Source organism: Tamandua tetradactyla, chromosome 10, assembly GCF_023851605.1.
Source record: "Tamandua tetradactyla isolate mTamTet1 chromosome 10, mTamTet1.pri, whole genome shotgun sequence".
Lineage (NCBI taxonomy): Eukaryota > Metazoa > Chordata > Mammalia > Pilosa > Myrmecophagidae > Tamandua > Tamandua tetradactyla.
This window is the reverse complement of record NC_135336.1, coordinates 50392295-50412235: the sequence shown is the minus strand read 5'-3', so window position 1 is coordinate 50412235 and position 19941 is coordinate 50392295. Positions and strand designations below refer to the sequence as shown.

Genomic DNA, 19941 nt, shown 5'->3' with positions numbered 1-19941 from the left:
TCATCCTTTATTATCTTTATGCAATTCCTAAGATTATATGGTGGTTTGAAGCTATGTACCCCAGAAAAACATATTCTTAAAATTAATATATTCATGAGTCCATTCAGTTAAGGAACGGTTCAATTCAAACACAATGTGCACTGATCTATTACTAGTGCTTTTTTGGCAGAATGAAATTTGGTAGATAGAGATCCAGAGAGGGAAAAGCCAGAGGTTGAATAAAAATGGAATCCAAAAGATAACTGAGAAGCCAGGAAAGGTCATCAGGTGCGTTGGCACATGACAGAAGTGTCAGGAACAAACATCACTGGCAGATAGCCCAAGAATGCAAGTCTTATGAAGAAAGCATGGACTTGATGATGCCATGACTTGGAGTTCTCCTAGCTTTGAAAGTGTAAGTCAATAAATTCTATAAGTTGATCCATTACACGTTCTGATGTTGGGTGGAAGGCAGAATTTGAGAGTAATGAATTTGAATATTTAGCTGAAGAGTTTTCCAAGCTAGGTGTGGAAAGTCATTCTCATTTCTCCTTGAACCTTAGAGTAAAATGTGAGAAGAAAGGAGTTAAACTAAAAACTGAACTCTTGAACACAGAGTAACCAGAAATAAATGGTTTGAAAAATTCTGAGCCTCTCCAAATAGCATATTCTGAGACTAGGGCAGAAACCACTTAGGGACATCCCTGAGCTTGCAGAAAATGAGTTTCAGAAGATAGGGTTTTCCATGTGAGGGTTTAAATGAACACAGATAGAAATAGGCATTTCACTATCCAAGTCTGGATAGGAAATACAATTATGCAGGAAATATCTGTGGACAGTTCTATTGTTTGATGGTTTTGACCCCTGTGAACTGCAGGCAAAGCTCACAAGCGTTTTTAAAAAGGTTCATGAAAAAACCTACCAGTCAGGATTGAAAGATACAGAGAGGGGTCAGATTGAAGTAAGAATGATGTCAAGGGCAGAACCATGAAGCTGAGGAATGGACAGAAGAAATCTCCTAAGAACCAAAAGCACAGGCCCACCCATATGCTCGTGGAAAGAACAGGTCCAACCACATGCTTGGAGTGGGAAGCCACCTGCTTTTGTTCATGAAAAGGGTGGCCCTTATTCCCTGTTGTTCAGAAAAAGAGCTGCCATCCCCAAGCTTGGAAATAATATGATCTGTGCACTGACATTTGCAGAAAGCCTGGCTTCACAACCCCAGTACTTGGAGAGGGTATCACCTATGCCCCAGGGTTTGTGGAGAGCCAGAAAGCCTTCCTGATATTCAGAAAGTAGTTGGAAGGGCTGTGGCTGCCACTCCATCTATAGATGACTCTCAGATTTGAAACTTAATGGAGTTTACCATTAAGTTTCAGAACTGTTTGGGATCCATGATCTTTGTTTTCTTTCCAATTACTCCCTTGTAGAAGGGAAATGTTTACTCATTGCCTGCTTCTCCATTGTATATTAGAAGCAAATAGCTTGCTTTCTGGGTTTCACAGGTCCACAGACAGAAGGGATTTTTGCCTGATACATCTGTAATGTATTTTGATGAAACTTTGTACTTAGCATTGTCTCTGAAATGATGTAAGGCTTTTGGGTCATTGTGATGGAAAGAATCTATATTTTCAGTAGAAAGAACATGTCTTCTGGAGGTCCAGAGAATGGAGTGTAATGATTAGAAAATAGGTAACCTCGAAAAACATTATGCTTCAAAGTAATCTACATCTGTGAGTATGAACCCATTGTAAGTAAGACCTTCTAATGGGGTTCTTTAAGATGAGCCCAAATTGAATTAGAATGTCTTACTCTAATTACTGGAGTCCTTTATAAGCAGAATGAAATTCAGAAAGACAGAGAAAAAGTAACAGAGTGAAAAGCCAGAAACTGAACATCAACAGAAGCAGAAAAAAGAAGGAAGAGGTAGCAGAGACTGCCACATGCACTGCAATGATGAAAGGTGCTCAGGACTACGGATCACCTATAGTCAGCCCCAAAACACCAGTCTTCAGGGAGAAAGCATAGCCTTGATGATGCATTCAGTAGAATTTATGCTAACCTCAAGTTGTAGCCAATTATCTTGCACTGTTTAAGCCAAGAAATTGCATTGTATTTGCTTGAACAACCGAGGAAATTTAAACTGTATATAGGCTGGAGAGTGGGGTGGGTGGCAGTGGTGGCAGCTCCAGGTCTGGCTGTGTGGTGTATATGACAGTATATCAGAGCCACAAGAATTTAATTCATTTTCAACCTTCAATTCCATTCCAAGGGCTCTAAGGGTATGTCAAAAATCCTAAAATTCCCTTCCAATGCAGTATATAATTTTAACTTCTATCCATTAAATGTGGGTAAGTACAACCCTCAAGGCAGCTTTGACTGCATCCAGCAAACATTCTCCAGCTCTGGAGTTTCCCAGCTCAATTGCCCAGGATTTATACAAGATAAGATAACAGTTTGTGCAACAAATGACTTATATCAGATGACAGGAGAAAGAACGGCCCAGACAGAGGAGGAATTCCACAACCATAGCACAAAAGTTATCATACTTTACATATGTAGGTAAAGGAGTGCAAATTGGGAAAGCACCTCAAGCTGTTTCAGATGCAGTGCCTGAGAGGAAAAGGTCAACTACCAGGAACCCTGCAAATACAATTCAAAAGAGCAATATAGATTATCTTAGATCATTTTGTGTGGAGATCAGTGTGGTCTGGAATATTTAGTTAAATTTTAGTAAGTATCATAATATGTAAACTATGCCTTAAATAATGGATGGAAATAATCAATTCAAAAGACAGACAGCAGCAGCAGTGTTTCTGAGCAGCCTATAGGAACAGAGGGATTCACTTACTGGCACTGAAGGCCTTCAAGAAATCTGAGATGTTTGCTTGATTGCAGAAAAGATGGCATCGATCAAAAAGTCCAGAACACCCTTGGAGCAATTCTGCAGCAGGTAGCCAATCTGAATCTTAAGGATCTCTCATATGCAGTAAAGGATTATGTTTTTAAAGAGCTTCAGAGAGACTGGCCTGGATACAGTGAAATAGACAGATGGTCATTGGAGTCAGTGATCTCTAGAAAATTAAATCCATCTCCGAATGCTGCTGGCACCAGCCCTTCAGAATCTCCTCTATGTTCTAGTTGAAATGCTGCATCTTCTCCTTCTCAGAAACAGTTATTAGATTCAGATTTCATTGATCCTTTAACGAATAAAAAAGCTTAAATATCTCACCTGACACACAAAGTACCATCAACATTAAATGGTCATTTGAATCCCTCTAGTGAAAATTCGGCGGCAGGTCTCCCACTGCCACCTGCAGCTGCTACCGTCTCCACCCCTCCACCACTACCTTCAACCCACTTGCCTGTTTCATATCCTCCTCAGACTGTAAATTCTAACTCCAAATCCCCTAACACTCCAGAAGGCGGGGGGAGGGGGGTGGGGACTCAAGTCCTACCTGTTAACAGTTTTAGTGAAAACCAGCAAGACAAATATACCTCTAGGTCTTCTCTGGAAACTTTACCCCCTGGTTCAGTTCTACTAAAGTATCCAAAGTCTATGAAAGAATATCATTCAATATCTCACAAAAAGTCCAAAAGGAAATCTAAAAAACACAAGGAAAGGAACCATATAAAAAACCATGGTATTGAGACTATTCAGGAAAAGGTGGAGGACCTTGAAAAAGAAGAGGAAATTGCCAAGCTAAATAACTCTAGTCCAAATTCCAATGAAGGAGTTAAAGAGAATTGTACTGCCTCTACAGGGCCTTCCCCAACAATTGAACTCCCAGATCATTTGACAAGATATATTGCTATTGTCTCCTATGAACAATGCCAGAATTACAAGGATGACTTCAATGCTGAGTATGATGAATCTAGAGCCCTGCATGCCAGGATGCAGACTGTAACTAGAAGATTTATCAAATTGGATGCACAACGAAAGCACCTTTCTCCTGGCTCAAAAGAGTAGCAGAATGTTCATGAAGAAGTTTTATAAGAATATCAGAAGAACAAGCAGTCTAGTCCCAATTACCATGGAGAAAAATACACAGGCAAGTATCTTTGTAACAAGCTGGTGTACATCAAAAGACTAATAGGTGAGTTTGACCAACAACATGCAGAGTAATGGCACTAGAACTCTGCTGGGACCAGAAGATATGAATAAACCTAAGTTTACTTATTTAAAATTCCAAATGACTTGCTCTAAGATTTTAAAAAGATATAGCTTTGCCTGTTGAACATTTCAGCATTAGTAAATGAGTTCTTTTTTTTTTTTTTTCACTTTACTTTGCTTCCTTGCATCTTTGAAGCTGATTTTTCTGGTCTTTTTTCCCCTTAGACTTGTATTTGTCAATGAGAACTACTTTTTTTGGAATGATATTGGAAATCCAGTATCTATACTTCAAATCATTTTTTTTTCTTTAAAAACTTGTGTTGTCATTAGAAATGATTTTCTTATATTGGGGACACATTTCCACACTTCAAAGTTGTGTGCATTAAAAAAAAATACAAACAACCGTAATGTGCAAAGTGAAATGTTTTTGGATAAACATAAGCCTATTTTTTTATCTTTCTTAATGTGAATTCTTTGCCTTAAATGGTAGAATATTTAGAAATTTGCACAAAGTACAGAAAAATTTAAAACAATGTTTTGGAGGGTTAATAGAAAAGCATATGTGTACATCTATAGATATACATACACATAGATATACGCAAACTGACTTGATCAAGAACAGTGAATGTGCCCTGCAAGTTAACCCCCCATTGCAATGGTTGCCTTAAGGTGTTTGCTGGTTGTGGACATAGTGTGGTTGATCATTACCTACACTGCTTCCCACTTGATTAGAGCAACTGGAAGCACACTGTGGCCTACCAGCCTCTAAAGTGTGTGCTCAATCTGTGTGTGTGTGCAGAGGTTGTGTGGATGTGAGCATGCATGAAGGGAAAAAGAGTTGCTACTCTTAGTAGGTCAAACACTCAGGTTAAACAACTGACGAGTGTTACTGTAGGTTGTTTTTTGTTTTCTATCAAATTGCTACTTCTATTGTGGAAGACAAAAGCATTTCCAATTTTGACAGTTTGTCAGCTTTATTAATGTTGGGTAAAATCAAAATGTTATGAAAATGAAACAGATCTATAGTTTTGGGGCAAAATTATAAAATTAAACATGTAGGTAACCTATTTATAACTATATTTATATACTTACTGCTATAAAGTATTTTTTGAAGAGAGATATGCAAAAAAGCTATAACATACGTGAAATGCATATTTAAAGATTTTTTTCATCCTGTGTGCCAGGAATGTAAGAAAAGCAGATATATTTATCCATACAATATTGCGATTCATCAAATAGCACAAACTTTCACTTCATGGAGTTTATATATTGACTTTGATTTCAACTGTCACTTGTTTTATCATGTGGGTACATAAGTTATGTGGTAAAAAAATGTAAGGATTTTGAACTAATGTAAATTCAAGTTGTGTTGTTTCATCGTATTGTCTTTTCAAAGTGCTGCCAGTTGAAAAGGGAAGCATTATGTTTACAAATCTGTTCTGAAATTTTTGCAAAATTTTTGGTAGTATCTTTAATAAATATGTTTTTCTCCAGGAAAAAAAATTATATATAAAGTGAAGTACTTATTGTGTGCCATTTTTAAACATAATTCCAACAGGATATAGTTTATGAAAATTTTATCAGCAGAAAAAAAATACATGTACAAGAAAATTGCTTTTAATAAAACTAGAAAGGTATTCAATGCAAAATTTGCTTCAATATTATTTAGAAATACTGAAGCAAAAATGGGTAACAGATTTGTAGACAACATTTGCATAAATTCATACAGAAAAATTCTACTGCTATAAGCCTGTAAATATTCTTATGAAATCTGACGTCTAGTTTGAGATCATAGAACTCAAAATTAGGAAAAATAATGCCCCCTAAAAGATTGCGTACCAGTATTTAAAAGACAAGGAAGGATGATTAAAGAAGCTCCTCTGCCTATTGTACAAAAGAAAATTCGGAAGGAAAATTATGTACATTCTATATTAGAATCTATTTTTCCATTATTCCTATCTCAATAGAGAATCTAAAGTTGGCCAAACATAGCCACTTCACTCAAAGACAAATGAATTTATAATCATAGGCATTAAGGATTGACCAGAGATAAAGTCACTTCTGTTTGTGGTGTTCTTGGCCATCTATCTGATCACCATGGTGGCAACTTGATTTGGTAGTACTGAACTATATGGATTGTCACCTTCACACAGCAATGTACATCTTTTTGGGCAACCTGGCTCTAATAGATAACTGCTGCTTCTATATTATTGCCCTCAAGATGGTAGAGAAATCTTTTCAGAAGATAGAATGATTTTCCTATATGAATTCATGGCACTATTTTATTTTTTCTGCAATCCTGAAACTGTGGACTGCTTTCTTCTGGCAACAATGGCCAATGAGTGGTATGTGTCTTTTTCATTTGCAAGCTGCTGGAATGCAATAATACCAGAACTAGAAAAAAAAAGGGGGGGAATTTAATAAGGTTCAAGTTTACAATTCTAAGGATGTGTAAGTGTCCAAATTAAGGCACCAACAGAAAGGTTACCTTCACTCGAGAAAGGCCTGTGGGTCAGGACATCTCGATCAGCTGGTGGTCACGTGCCTGGCATCTGCTGGTACCTTGCTCCAGGCACTGTTGCTTTCAGCCTCTGTTCCTGTGGAGTTTCCTCACTTCACTTCTCCAGGGCTGACTTTCATCTGTTGGCTTCCCTTGGCTCTCTCCATGTTCTGCTTGCTTAACATCTTATGGCAACATCTGCTGGGTTCCAAGCGTCTCCAAACATCTGTGTCTCTGTTCTCCATGTGTCCTCATCTCTGTCAGCTCTGCTGTGATGATTCTATCAGCTCTGAAGCATCTGCCGTTTCTCTAGACTTGCCATTTCTGTGGTTTCTTAAGAATTTTTCCTCTTTGTAAGGATTCCAGTCAATTAATCAAGACCCACCTAAAATGGGTGTTGTCACATCTCCATCTAATCAAAAGTTAGTATGCACAACTGGGTGTGTCACATATCCATGAGGATAATTTCATAAAAAGATTCCAGCTTACATTATTGAATCAGGATTAAAATACATGGCTGTATCCACAAGATTGAATCAGGATTAAAAAATGGCTTTTCTGGGGTATATAATATTTCAAACTGGTGCAGTGGCAATATGCAGCCCACTGTAGTACCACATCAGGGTGTTGAAGATGCTCTGATTTCAGATGATCCCAGGGTCCTACATATCTGGAAACCTTCATATTGTGGTTCATTTGGGTTACTGTTCAGGTTGACTTTCTGTGGATTTAATCATATCAACACTTTTTTTCTAATGTGTTTTCATTGTACTGACTTTCTTGTGTTGACCACTATAAAATGAACCCATTATGTAGGTTCAATTCAGTTCTTTACTGATATCACAGTTCTTATCTCTTATCTCTACATATTTTCAGTATCTTCAAATTGATATCCATGAAGGAAGAGGCAAAGCCTCCTGTACTTGTGCTTCCCCACTTTCTCTCTGTTTCAACATTCTATACTTCTCTTCTTTTTGGATATATTCAACCAAATTCAGTGAAAGATGAAGAAATACCAGCTGCTGTTTTTACACTCAAATAATTCTTTCATTAAACCACTTTATTTATAGTTTAAAAAATAAGGATGTAATATATGTTGTGTAAAGAATTATGACATATAAATCTCATAACATTCTGAAACAAATATAATCTCTCCTAGCAAATTGTTTTTATTTGATATCAGCTTTTTTAAAGTCTAAAGATATAGACAAAATGGAAAATATCCATTTTAAATGTAAAATATCCAATTTGTAACTATCATGGTGTGTAAATTAAGTAATATATAAATGGATAATTATGTTCATAGGAAGGTTTCTACTGAAATGTATTTCAAAATATAAACTGAGTCCATAAGATAAAAGTAAATGATTACTCCAGCATGTACAATTTGTGTCAGAGTATAATTGGTTGCAATTTTCAACGAATTCAAGAAATCCTCAGAAGAGAAGTCCATAAATAAAATAATATGTTTGGAAAATGTATGGAATCCCTAATGATCAGCTGTACTCCAAATTTCCAAATATTAATCCCTTTACAAGAAATAGCATCCATCAGATGTAAACTGTGCTTTAGAATTTGATTCTCAAATTCACTTTTGTTTTCAATATCATATTGCAATGTGGATTCATGTAGAATATGTATTCTCAAGTTAAAAAATTGTCATCTCTCATCTGAGCTATTTATTCTTTCAAACTGTCTGAAATATACTATCTCTAAAATTATATTTTGTCATACAGTATTGTTAAAAATGATACAACTTATTTAGAAATCCCTATGAATTTGAAAGTTTTCATATATATGATTAGTTGTCCATGAGGCATGATATTACAGTTCTTGAATACATCAATTAAATCAATGGTTTGTTCCCCAATGTCATCATTTGTCTTACTTTTATTAGGAATATGATTAACCTGCACTCTTTCCAATAGACATTATTGTTATAAGCATATCAATATACTTATACTGAGGAAGATGGTGTGCAAGCATCTGAAGAAAAAAATATTTTAGATTAGTTAGTGTAAAATAAAAGAAAGATAACTTACTCTGAGTTTACTATCTATGAGACACCAAATTAGAACTTTAGCATAAATTACATACTAATGAATTAGACATTATTTTTCATGCTTTTCCAGAATAAAAATTCACACTATGAAACATTTTGTAGCTAATCCAAGTTCATTTAGGTCCCCCAGGAAGATGGCTGAGATTTGGATAAATACATCCATTTCCACCTGGCATTTTACAACTCCATTGACAGTACTATATTATGTAGCTAATTCAAAATTTTACAAAACGATAAGCATATTGAATAAAATATATGAATAGTGAGCAATGCAGATTATACACAAGCAACTGTAGATTGTTTGGGGTGTATGTAACATGCTTGGGATTTCCAACAATAGGGATCATTAGTCTGGGGTATTTAGTTAAAGTAGAATTAGAAATAAATGCAATTTAACGAATGAAAATATATTGATAGTTGGTGGAAAACAGGAATAATAACATAAGAAGAATCGATGTTTATGGAAACAAGTTTGGCCCTGGAGGTGAGGAAAGAAGGATATGAACAACGCTTAGACAAAGTGAGAAAGCTGGAGTAGCTACTGGTTAGGGCTTTTGGAGAATGTGGAAAATATGGGTGGAAATGTATCAGATTCAAAGAATCTGAATTTATCTTAGATGCATCAAACATTGACGTCTTCTTGGGAGCACAGTAATATCATTATATTTTCAGAGATCTGATCTGGCTTTTAATTTGAGAGGTTAAAATATATGAGAATAACAATAAATTTCACATAATAGGTGTGGAAAACAGAAATTGGGGGAGACTTTGTGAAAGAAGAAAGGTGCATAGGTATAAGCACATTTTAAAGGAAGAACAAATAGCAAATCTTAACTTTTGGATAATAAAATAAAGGCTTATTCTGTTATTTTGCATATTATTGATGATATATTTGATATTACATTACCAATATTTAATACTAAATACAAAATATTTAGGTATTTTGAAAGCATTTCCTGAGTACATGATGTATAAATCATGTTGTTAAATCTTTGATTGCTAGTGAATTTAAACATTTTTTCATATATTATTGACCGGTTTTATTTTTGCTTCCAATCATTGCTCATGTCCCTTGCCCAGTTTTTCATTGAGGCTTATACTTTTCTTGATATTTATGTATACATTATACTTCACAAGGGTATTGAACTTGTGTATGGTTGTGGATCATTTTATTTTCAATATTTTTGCCTTTCAATTTTACTTATGATGTTTTGTAATGTACAGAAATTTTCCTTTTAGGTATTCATATCTATAGATCATTCCCTCTCTAATTTCTTTGATTTGTTGTTGCTTAGAAACTTCCTATTATGAAATCTTATATTCATTTATATTTTCTCATACTTCCATTTTTCACCTTTAACTATTGAATCATTCTGTAATATATTTCGTTTCATTATCTAGAATAACATCCTAATGCTAGTTAGATGATTCTTTAAATAAATTGAGAGTTTGATGGCATTGCACTCAAAATACCAGAGGTTGGTTTTGAAGAAATGTGTAGACAGATTCTAAAATTTGTGCATAGATAAGCCAGGAAAATATCGAAAGAGACTGATATCAGATACTAAAATATGTGATAAATCTACAATAATTTTAACAACTTCATATTAGTTCAAGAATCAATATGCAGATGTTGCAAAACAAAATGCTGTCCTGAAGCAAACCCAAGGACATGGTAAGAATAGCAACACAAATCAATCTAGAGAGAAATGACTCTTTATATCCTGTCCTAGGACTCTGTCCTATTTGGATAATCTTTCCTTGTGTTCTACTCTATATTGTCCACTTAAAGTTTTGTACTTGGAGAAGTAGAAATAAAGACAAATTGGATCTACAGGCTCCTATCAAGTAACTTTAATAAAGTTTTAATAGTTATGTAAGTTTTCACATAATAGGTTTAATTTTTCAGATAATTAATAAATAAATGTTTTCATTAGTCCATTTTAATTTGTTATATAGGAAATACATACAGATAAAATCCTCATAAACTAATATTTTCAAGTCTTAAATAATTTTTAAGAGCATAATGGAGTCCAGAGCTCAAAATGTTTGAGATTCTCTGAATGGGATGGATGTTGTACCTTTGTTTACACCCTCTATTTGGTGGACAATGATCCCCATTCCTTTTTGTAAGGCATCATGATATCTTTTACATGTTTCTGATATATTGGTTACATCAGGATCAGCACTATCAAGTAGATTTCAGTAAAAGTCGGTTTATTAACTTTAGTCTCTCACAAAACTTCTTTAATTAATACCCCATGGTTTAAATGTTTTAGGGACTAAATATTCCCATAGAAATAAAATGATGGCAATGCATGTAAACCCCTTTAGGATTTGATGGAAAATATATTTTGAATTGTAAAGAATATAATATAATATGAACACTGACCTATTAGCCATTTTCTACATGATCATCCTTAAATTCCAAATGTTTAAAGACCAAGATATTCATTTTGAAGTTCTATAAGTACAATACTAATACCCTAAAGCAAGTGAAGAACTATGACAAAAAATTTCCCTGTGAAATCTTGGTAAGAGAAATATTCTCTTTACTTTTACTTTTTATAATACCATCCATGAATACTTTCTTCTCTATATTTATTCAACATTTTTTCATTGTTCTTAGATTTAAACTCATTATTTTTCAAGCTTTGCTCTAAGTTGAAGACTGTGGAGACTAAGATGAGATATAATACTGCAACTTTTTCTGACTATAAAGTAGAATTTCAAAGTATACAATAAGATCACATAGTAATTATTTTAAATGGTAAGGACTATTCACTGAAAGTTAATTTTATTTTATATAAATCATCAAATTGTTAACATTTAATGATTTAGAAAAATACCAAATAAAATTGCATCAAATCTTTTATATTGAATTTGACATTGTGCAAAATTAACCAGTTTTTACTAAATAACTTACAGGATTTACATCTTCGGATAACTTCTAATGTATCATTTAATAATGTGAGAAGAAAGGCTTGAAAAGCAAAACACAATTTGTTCTCTAAAATACTAGTTAGTTTAAGCAATTATGTTTTTCTAAGAATTGGAAAGTTAAACTGTGCTTAATTTTTTATATAAATTTATAGGTATGGTATATACTTTCAAAAATTGTATAAATATACAAGGAAGCAGGAAAAAAGTAGTAATAAATCAAATCAAATAAAAGAAAAACACATTTTATGATATGAATTTTTTGAAAAATTTCCTTTTTATTGTCTCCTTCCAAGTTAAAAATTTAAATATTCAGACATCAAGAAGGTAAGTTGCTATTCTTGGTAGAATACCGAAATCAAGTTCATTTGTCTCATGTGATCAGAATGGAGATGGCATTTGAATCATTCTGCACTTTTTGTCATATTTTGAAAGTATTTACAAAGATTTATGTGGCAATTTTTCTCAAATGCTGCAATCTGATAAGGAAATTGAGCATAGATATATAAAAAAAAGCAATATAAATTATCCTAGATTGTTTTGGGTATATAAAACATGCCTGAATGTTTAGAATATGGAGCTATTGTTTGGTCTGGATTATTTAGTTAAAATTTTAGTAAGTGGCATTATATATAAACTCTTCCTTTATAATGGATGGAAACAATTTTGATATTTTAATGAGAATAAAAGCAGGGTCAGGGTGTTTGCGGATATGAGTGGTATTCAGGGTGGGGAGAGGATGTAGATGAGAAATGATTGGACAGAGTAATAAAGCTGGAAGGGCAGTTATTAAATGTGGGAAATGAGGAAGTAAAAGGATAAGGTTGGAGAGAACTTCAAATGACATTTAAGGAATTTGAATCTTCTTAGAGATACTAAAGCATAATGCTTTTCTGGAAGCAGACTGTTATTTCTCCCAATACCAGGAACTAGGTCCACTGCTTTTAGATAAAAATAAATAGATCTTCAGATGATCAGGGGAAGGGGAGCTTAAATGAGTTATCAAATAATAGGGAGCTTTATGTGATAAGCTAAAAATATCAGGTGGAATCTCTATGGAATAAATTGGACAGGGTAAATGATGGGTATTTTTTAAAACCTCATAATTTGTTCATGTTATGAGAGTATGCTCAGAACTTAATAATATACTAACATCAACAAAAGCCTTACAACAAAGAATGAATATATTCAGATAAATGGAGGAAAAAATGTTGCTTTATTTATAAATAGACTTAGAGAACTTGCTCTCCAGGGGCGGGCATAGATTCCATACTGTGTTGATCTAAATATGAAGGTGAAATATACAAATTAATTATTTAGTTAATATGTGGATATTTATTTCCCAATTTTCCAGGTATGTTTCATGAAAGACCAATGGTTCTCCTTTTCCTAATTTTATGTATCAACTTGTGCCATTTTTAAACATAATTCCAATGAAGTAGCATAATAAAAGATTATTCAGTGGAAAAAAATGCATGTAGCAATCATTGTTTCTAAGGACATCATAATGAGCTTCAATAGTAAATTGACATTGAGATTATTGGAAAATGCTGTTCCATATATGAACATCCTAGATTTGTAATCTAACCTTCCACAAATGTGTACAAAAAAACTACTACTGTAAGGACTCTCTTTGAAACTATCAAAATATTCTTCTGAATGCTGACCAAATAACTTGAAGCCATAGATGTGAACTATAGGGGAAATAATATGTTCTAGAATAAGTGTGAATGTATTAGAATGCCAACAGAAGATGATTGAAGAAACTCCTCTGCCCGTTGTATGATGGCAAATATGAACAGAAATTAAGTCATTGTAAATTAGAATCTTATTTCTCCATTATTTCTATCTCAACATAGAAAAGGTCGGAATGACAGAAAATAACCACTCCATAACGACTGAATTTGTCCTCAGTGTATTTACTGATGAACCAGAGCTGAAGCACCTTCTCTTTGTGGTGTTCTTTGCCATCTATCTGATCACCATGGTGGGGAATCTTGGTTTGGTAGTTTTGATCTATATTGATCGTCGTCTTCACACACCAATGTACATCTTTCTGGGCAACCTGGCTCTGATGGATTCCTTTTGCTCCTGTGCTGTTACACCCAAGATGTTAGAGAACTTCATTTCAAAAGACAGAACGATTTCCCTCTATGAATGCATGGCACAATTTTATTTTTTCTGCTTTTCTGAAACTGCAGACTGCTTTCTTCTGGCAGCAATGGCCTATGACAGGTATGTGGCAATATGCAGCCCACTGCAGTACCACACCAGGATGTCAAAGAAACTCTGCATTCAGATGACTGCAGGGACCTACATAGCTGGAAGTATGCATGCCATGATTCAGGTGGGGTTACTGTTCAGATTAACTTTCTGTGGCTCTCATGAAATCAGTCACTTTTATTGTGATATGTTTCCATTGTACAGAATTTCTTGTGTTGACCCCTTTATCAATGAACTGGTGCTACACATCTTGGCAGGTTCAATTCAGATCATCACTAATATTACGGTTCTTATTTCTTATCTTTACATAATTTTCACTATCTTCAAAATGAAATCCAAAGAGGGAAGAGGCAAAGCCTTACAAACTTGCGCATCCCACTTTTTCTCAGTCTCAATATTCTATGGTTCTCTAATTTTTGTGTATGTTCAACCAGGTTCAGTCAAAGAAGAAGGTAAAGATATACCTGTTGCTGTTTTTTATAGTCAAGTAATTCCTTTAATAAATCCTTTTATTTATAGTCTAAGGAATAAGGAAGTAATAAACGCTGTAAAAAGAATTGTGAAGAACAAATCTTAGAATATTTTGAAATAAGTATCAGCCCCTGTATCAAACTGATTTTAATATGGTAACTTTTTTCAAAGACAATGGATAGTGAGAAAATGTAAATTGTCCATTTTTGTGTGCAAAATATTGAATTATTAAAATTAGATGATATGAAAGCAAGATAATCTTTAAATAGATATATACATTTAGAAAGGAGGGTTTCTACTGTGATGTATTGCAAACTCTAAGCTAATAGAATCCATCAATTACAAGTAAATGATTACTCTGAATTCACAAATTGTGTCAGACTAATAAATTTCAATGTTCAATAAATTCAACACATACTAAGTAAAGATCACATTATATAAATATAATAATGTTGCTAAGTGTGTGGAATCCCTAATCATACAAACTCAATCCAATTTCAGAAATATAAATCCCTTCTTAACAAACAACGTCTATCAGATGAAAACTATCCTTTTGAAACTGATTCTCTTGATTTAGTTCTAGAGATTATGTTTGCATATGGATCCATTCAGAAAATATATTCTCAAGTAAGAACATTTTCATCTCTTCTCTTAGTTATTTATCCTCTCAAACTGTCTGAAATAGAGCATCTTTCAAAGGGAGATTTGTCACTCTGTTGTGTGAAACGATGAGATTTATAATGAAATCCCTATAGATTGAATGTTTTCAGGTAGTTTGATTAGTTGTTCATGATGGATAGCACTGCAACTCCTGAACATATCACTGAAGTCCATTATTTGATCCCCAATGTCATTAATAGTCTTGTTTACTGTTAGTAATATCATAAACCTGCACTGTTTTCAAAGTAAATTGTTATAGTCACATCATTAGGAGGAAGAGGGAGCTGCTGTGAAATCATCTGAACAAAAAATATTTATTGATCACTTAAAAGTACTAAATGAAAGAAAAAAAGCTTACTCAGATCCTACCATATGCCAAACACTAAACTAGAATATGCACATATATCGCCGGCCCATGATCTGATCATTAATTTTTCATGCTTTTCCAGATTAAAACTCACACTATTAAACATTTAGTAGTTTACCCAACTTCATCTAGTCACCCTTGAATAGAGTTGGGATTTGTTTCAATACTTTGTTTTATCCAAGCATTTTATTATTTCATTCACAATTAATGTAAATTATTTATCTCAAAGTATTTGCATTGTAAGATATATATTGAACACATACATATGAATTAAAACCAATGCAGATCATGTGCAAGCAATCCTCAAATGTGTAGGGTATACATAACATAATTGTGGGTTTAGGTATTGGAGATCAGTCTTGCCCAGGGTATTTAGTTAAAATAACTACAGAAGTAAATATGCTTTAATAAATGCAAACTTTTTTGGTATTTGTGGAAAACAGGAGTAATAGCATGAACAGTCAAAGTTAATGGAAATGTGTTTGGTCCTGGATCAGGGAAGTGAACAACAGGTGGACAGAATGAGAAAGGTGGCAGACCTGTTGCTGAGACTCTTGGTGGATGTGGGAGGAAAAGATGGAAGTAGACTAGGTTACTTAGACTCTTAATGCTATTCTAAATAATCTTAATTTGTTTTAACTCATCTAAAAAGCATCAGACATTGAGTTCTTCCTGGCAGCAGAGTTATATAATTTCAGAGCTCTGATCTGGCACTTTATTGTAAAAGAAACTCTATAATCAATGACATTAACCACAATAATTCTTATAATACATAAAAAAATGTGAAACTGGAGAAGACTCTGCAAATGGAGAAGGGTGCATTGATATAAAAATATTTTAAAGAAGGAAAAATTGTAAACTGCAATTTACTTTTTGACAATAAAACGAAGGCTTATTTTCTTCATTTGAGTATCGATGATGTATTTGATCTGATGTTAGAAGGATTTAATACAGTGTCTGAAATATTTAGGCATTCAATAAGTATTTCCTAAGTACATCATGTATAAACTAATATGAAATTATCTTTGATTAATGAATTTAAAATTTTTTCATACATATATTGACAATTTTAATTTATACTGGAAATCATTCGCTTTTGTCCTTTTGCCACCTTTTTGAATGAGTCTTCTGATTTCTTTGAGGCTGTTGCACTTTTATGTAACTATGTGTCTTTTTTTCTCAATTGCTTATTTCCCTACTCAGTTTCCTTATAATGTTTTCTGATGTGCAGAAAATTTCATTTTAATGTATTCATATATATTGATCATTCCCATTCTAATTTCTGTGTCTCTCTTCCTGAATAGAAACTTCCTATTCTGAAAACTCATATTCATTGATATTTCCAGATGCTTCTATTTCACCTGTTAATTATTGAATCATACTGAGATATATGCTGCTTGCTGTTCTAAAATAAGTCTATGATGCCAATGAGATGTTTTATCATAAATGAAGTATCATAAATGAAGTAAATTGATGTAACTACAATAAAAATATCAGAGGTGGCTTATGAAGAACTAGGTAAACTATTCTGAAATGTGTCAGATAGATAAGCCAAGAAAATAGTGAAAGAGCCTGATATCAGATGTTAAAGTGTGTGATAAATCTATGTTAATGTCACCAAATATATTAGGATAAAAATCAATGCACAGCTTATAGAAAGAAAATATAGCTAGAAGTAAACTGAAAGATATAGTAAGAATAATATAAAAAATAAACCTGTAAAGAGTGAACACTAAGTTAAAGCATGGGCCATAGTAAATAGTACAATTATAAAAATGTACTTTCTTCATTTGTAACAAATGTACCACACCAATAGGATAGTACAAAACTCTGTATTTTATGCATGATAAAAATGTATATTTAAAAAATATGTAAATAAAGTTTTTTTTTTTATGCCCCAACCTAAGGGTGTTTAACTATTTGGAATTTCTTTTTGTTTTGTTTATTCTGCTCAGGTAAAGTTTTATTATGGAAAATTACAAATATAAACAAAATTTATCTCTCACCAGCTTCAATAAATTTTTAATACAGTTATTTAAATTAGCATGTAATAGGTTTGCTATTTTATCTTTAAATTAATTAATAAACAAAGATTTTTATTACTTAGTTTTAACTCCTATTAAAAGTAATAAAATTAGACAAAATACAGTAAACAAACATTTTATTCGGTTCAGAATAATTTTTAAATACATGAAGAAGTCTGAAAACCAAAAAGTTTGAGATTCTCTGAATTGGATGGATGTTGAACCTCTGTTTCCATCCTCTATTTGGTGACATTGTTTTCGTAAGCCTTACATCCACTGATCCCCTTTCCCTTTTCTAAGGCTACATGGTTTTCTTTAGGTACTCATGCAGCCCTGCCCCATTACCTATATTGAGAATCAAAATTTGTAAATTGTTTGTGGCCAATAAGACAGAAAAGGTGACTTTCTAGAAGTTTACCATACATATGTTTTATTTATTTAAACGATACCTAAAAAAGTGGACTCATTCACTCTGAATGCATTGTGTATGGCTATGAAATCTGACATTATCTTCATCCAATTTACCTTCAAGGGACAAGCCACTCTGTGCATGAAATCAACATGCAATAGAGGATGTAATTGTGGGAATCAGTGAGAAATAACACCAGAGTAATAGAAATAAAATACCTCTTTTAGTGAAATCCAGTTGATTTTCTTACTGCTTAAACTATTTGAAGAGATGTTTAATTTGCAGCTGAAAGAATATTATCTGATACATTCATGGTTCCTACTTTATGATTTAGCTTTATTTTTTGCGTTCCATATAAGTTAATCCTCAACAATCTATTTTTACAAATAATTTTTCAGTTGTATCCATTTTGACATTAAAGCATGTTTGAGTTTGCTAACTGCTGCAATACAACACACCAGAGACAAATTGGCTTTCAATAAAAGGGGATTTATTTAGATGATGTATAGTTCTTCAGAGGAAAGGCAGCTAATTTTCAAGTGAGATTCTTTCTTAATGTGGGAAGGCACAGGGCGATCTCTGCTGGCCTTCTCTCCTGTGCGTTCGGACAACTTTCCCCGTGGTGATTCCTTTCTGCATCTCCAAAGGCTGGGCTGAGCTGCAAGTGCTGAGAGAGGTATGCTGAGCTGCTTGGCTGTGCTGCATTGAACTCTCTTATTTAAACACCAACCAGTTAAATCTAATGTCATTCACTGCAGCAGGCATGGCTCCTAGCTGACTGCAGATGTAATCAGGAACAGCTGAGGTTCACATGCCACTGGCCCATGTCCACAGCAATAGAACTAGGGACCTTCACCTGGCCAAGTCGACACATGAACCTAACCACCACATAGCATATCTATTGAGTCATTTATTTTTATTAGTATATACTACTTTCTAAAACTCCATTTAAAAAAAATTAAGGGACAAAGTATCATTTTAATTTGTGTATATACATATCAAGGTGTAACTCAGGCATCAACCCAAGAATCATCCTCTTTTCTAGAACCCTTGATCTTAACCACTAAGCTTTCCTATGCATAGCATGAGGAACTGAAAATAAGATGAAAGGATAAGCTTTCACTAGGCTATGATGTGGTGTGTATGGAGGAAAGGAGCAGAGATCCAAAAGAAATGTGAATCAATGACATTTTTCCCAAAGTATGGTTTTAAAAATATTAAAACCTGAAAAGAAAATTTTAAATAATTATAGAAGCAATACCATGTGTATTTTTTACCAAGATTAAACAATGTTAGCAATGCCTTTTTCTGTCTCCATCTCTGTCTGTGTGTGTGTGTATATATATATGTCAGCTACAGGTGCTGACCTCATGATATTTACCCTGGAATACTCCAACATATATCTCAAAAGGACAAAGGCATTTCCTACATGATCATAATATCATTATCATAACCAAGAAACTTACCATTAATTCAAAAGTATGTATATTTTGTGTTCAAAATTTTCCAAAAAATTGTCTTCAACGCGTACTTAATCTCCATCAAGGTTTCAGATAAGGTCACTATTTTTTTTTCTGTTAGCATGACTCATTAGACACCTTTAATCTAGAAGTCTCTTGATTTATTTTTCACTTTAATGACACTAAGCTTTTAAACTGTTCAAAATAGCATACCCTGTATACATATTCCACAATCTGCATTGTTTGATGTTTCCTCACCATTAGCTACAGTTCAAAATTTTTGGTGGAGTAGCTATGCTATGTTTCCTTTTTGCATCACAATGAAAGACCATAACTTCATAACCGGAGATGCAAATTTTAAAAACTAGTGCCTCAGATGGCAACCAGATCATTCCATGCTAAAGATAAGGTATTATAATTAAAATAAGCCCAGTCTGTTAATACTTGGAAACAACGTGAATTTCCCGATTCCCAACACCTTCCTCAGTGTTTTAAGTATCCATTTACAATCGTCACATGATTCTATTATTATACAGAAGGTGTAAAAATAGTGCCATATCTGATTTCTACCTAAATTCATTTGGAAAAAAATAGCTTTATCTTTAGGTCATCTAAATTTTTTTTCAAATGAACTTAAAAATTTAAAAACAGTTTTATATTTATAGAAAAAGTATGATGACACTACAGAAAATTCCTATAGGTGGCACACCATTTATTCTCATTATTAACAGT

The 19941-nt window shown here is 33.4% G+C and overlaps 1 protein-coding gene and 1 pseudogene across 1 annotated transcript; both read left to right on the top strand.

Moving 5' to 3' along the window:
• Positions 1-2190: 2190 nt before the first annotated feature.
• On the top strand, positions 2191-4105 carry LOC143647656 (RNA polymerase II elongation factor ELL2 pseudogene; annotated as a pseudogene).
• Positions 4106-13465: 9360 nt separating this feature from the next.
• Positions 13466-14395, top strand: LOC143647906 (olfactory receptor 5K3-like). The gene has a single exon (XM_077117589.1). It carries the CDS (start codon positions 13466-13468, stop codon positions 14393-14395), a length of 930 nt encoding a protein of 309 aa, XP_076973704.1.
• The last annotated feature ends 5546 nt before the right edge of the window (positions 14396-19941 follow it).

Bases quoted from the DNA above. Each gene is read 5' to 3' on its own strand.
- LOC143647906 (XM_077117589.1), top strand. From the start codon at position 13,466: ATGACAGAAAATAACCACTCCATAACGACTGAATTTGTCCTCAGTGTA.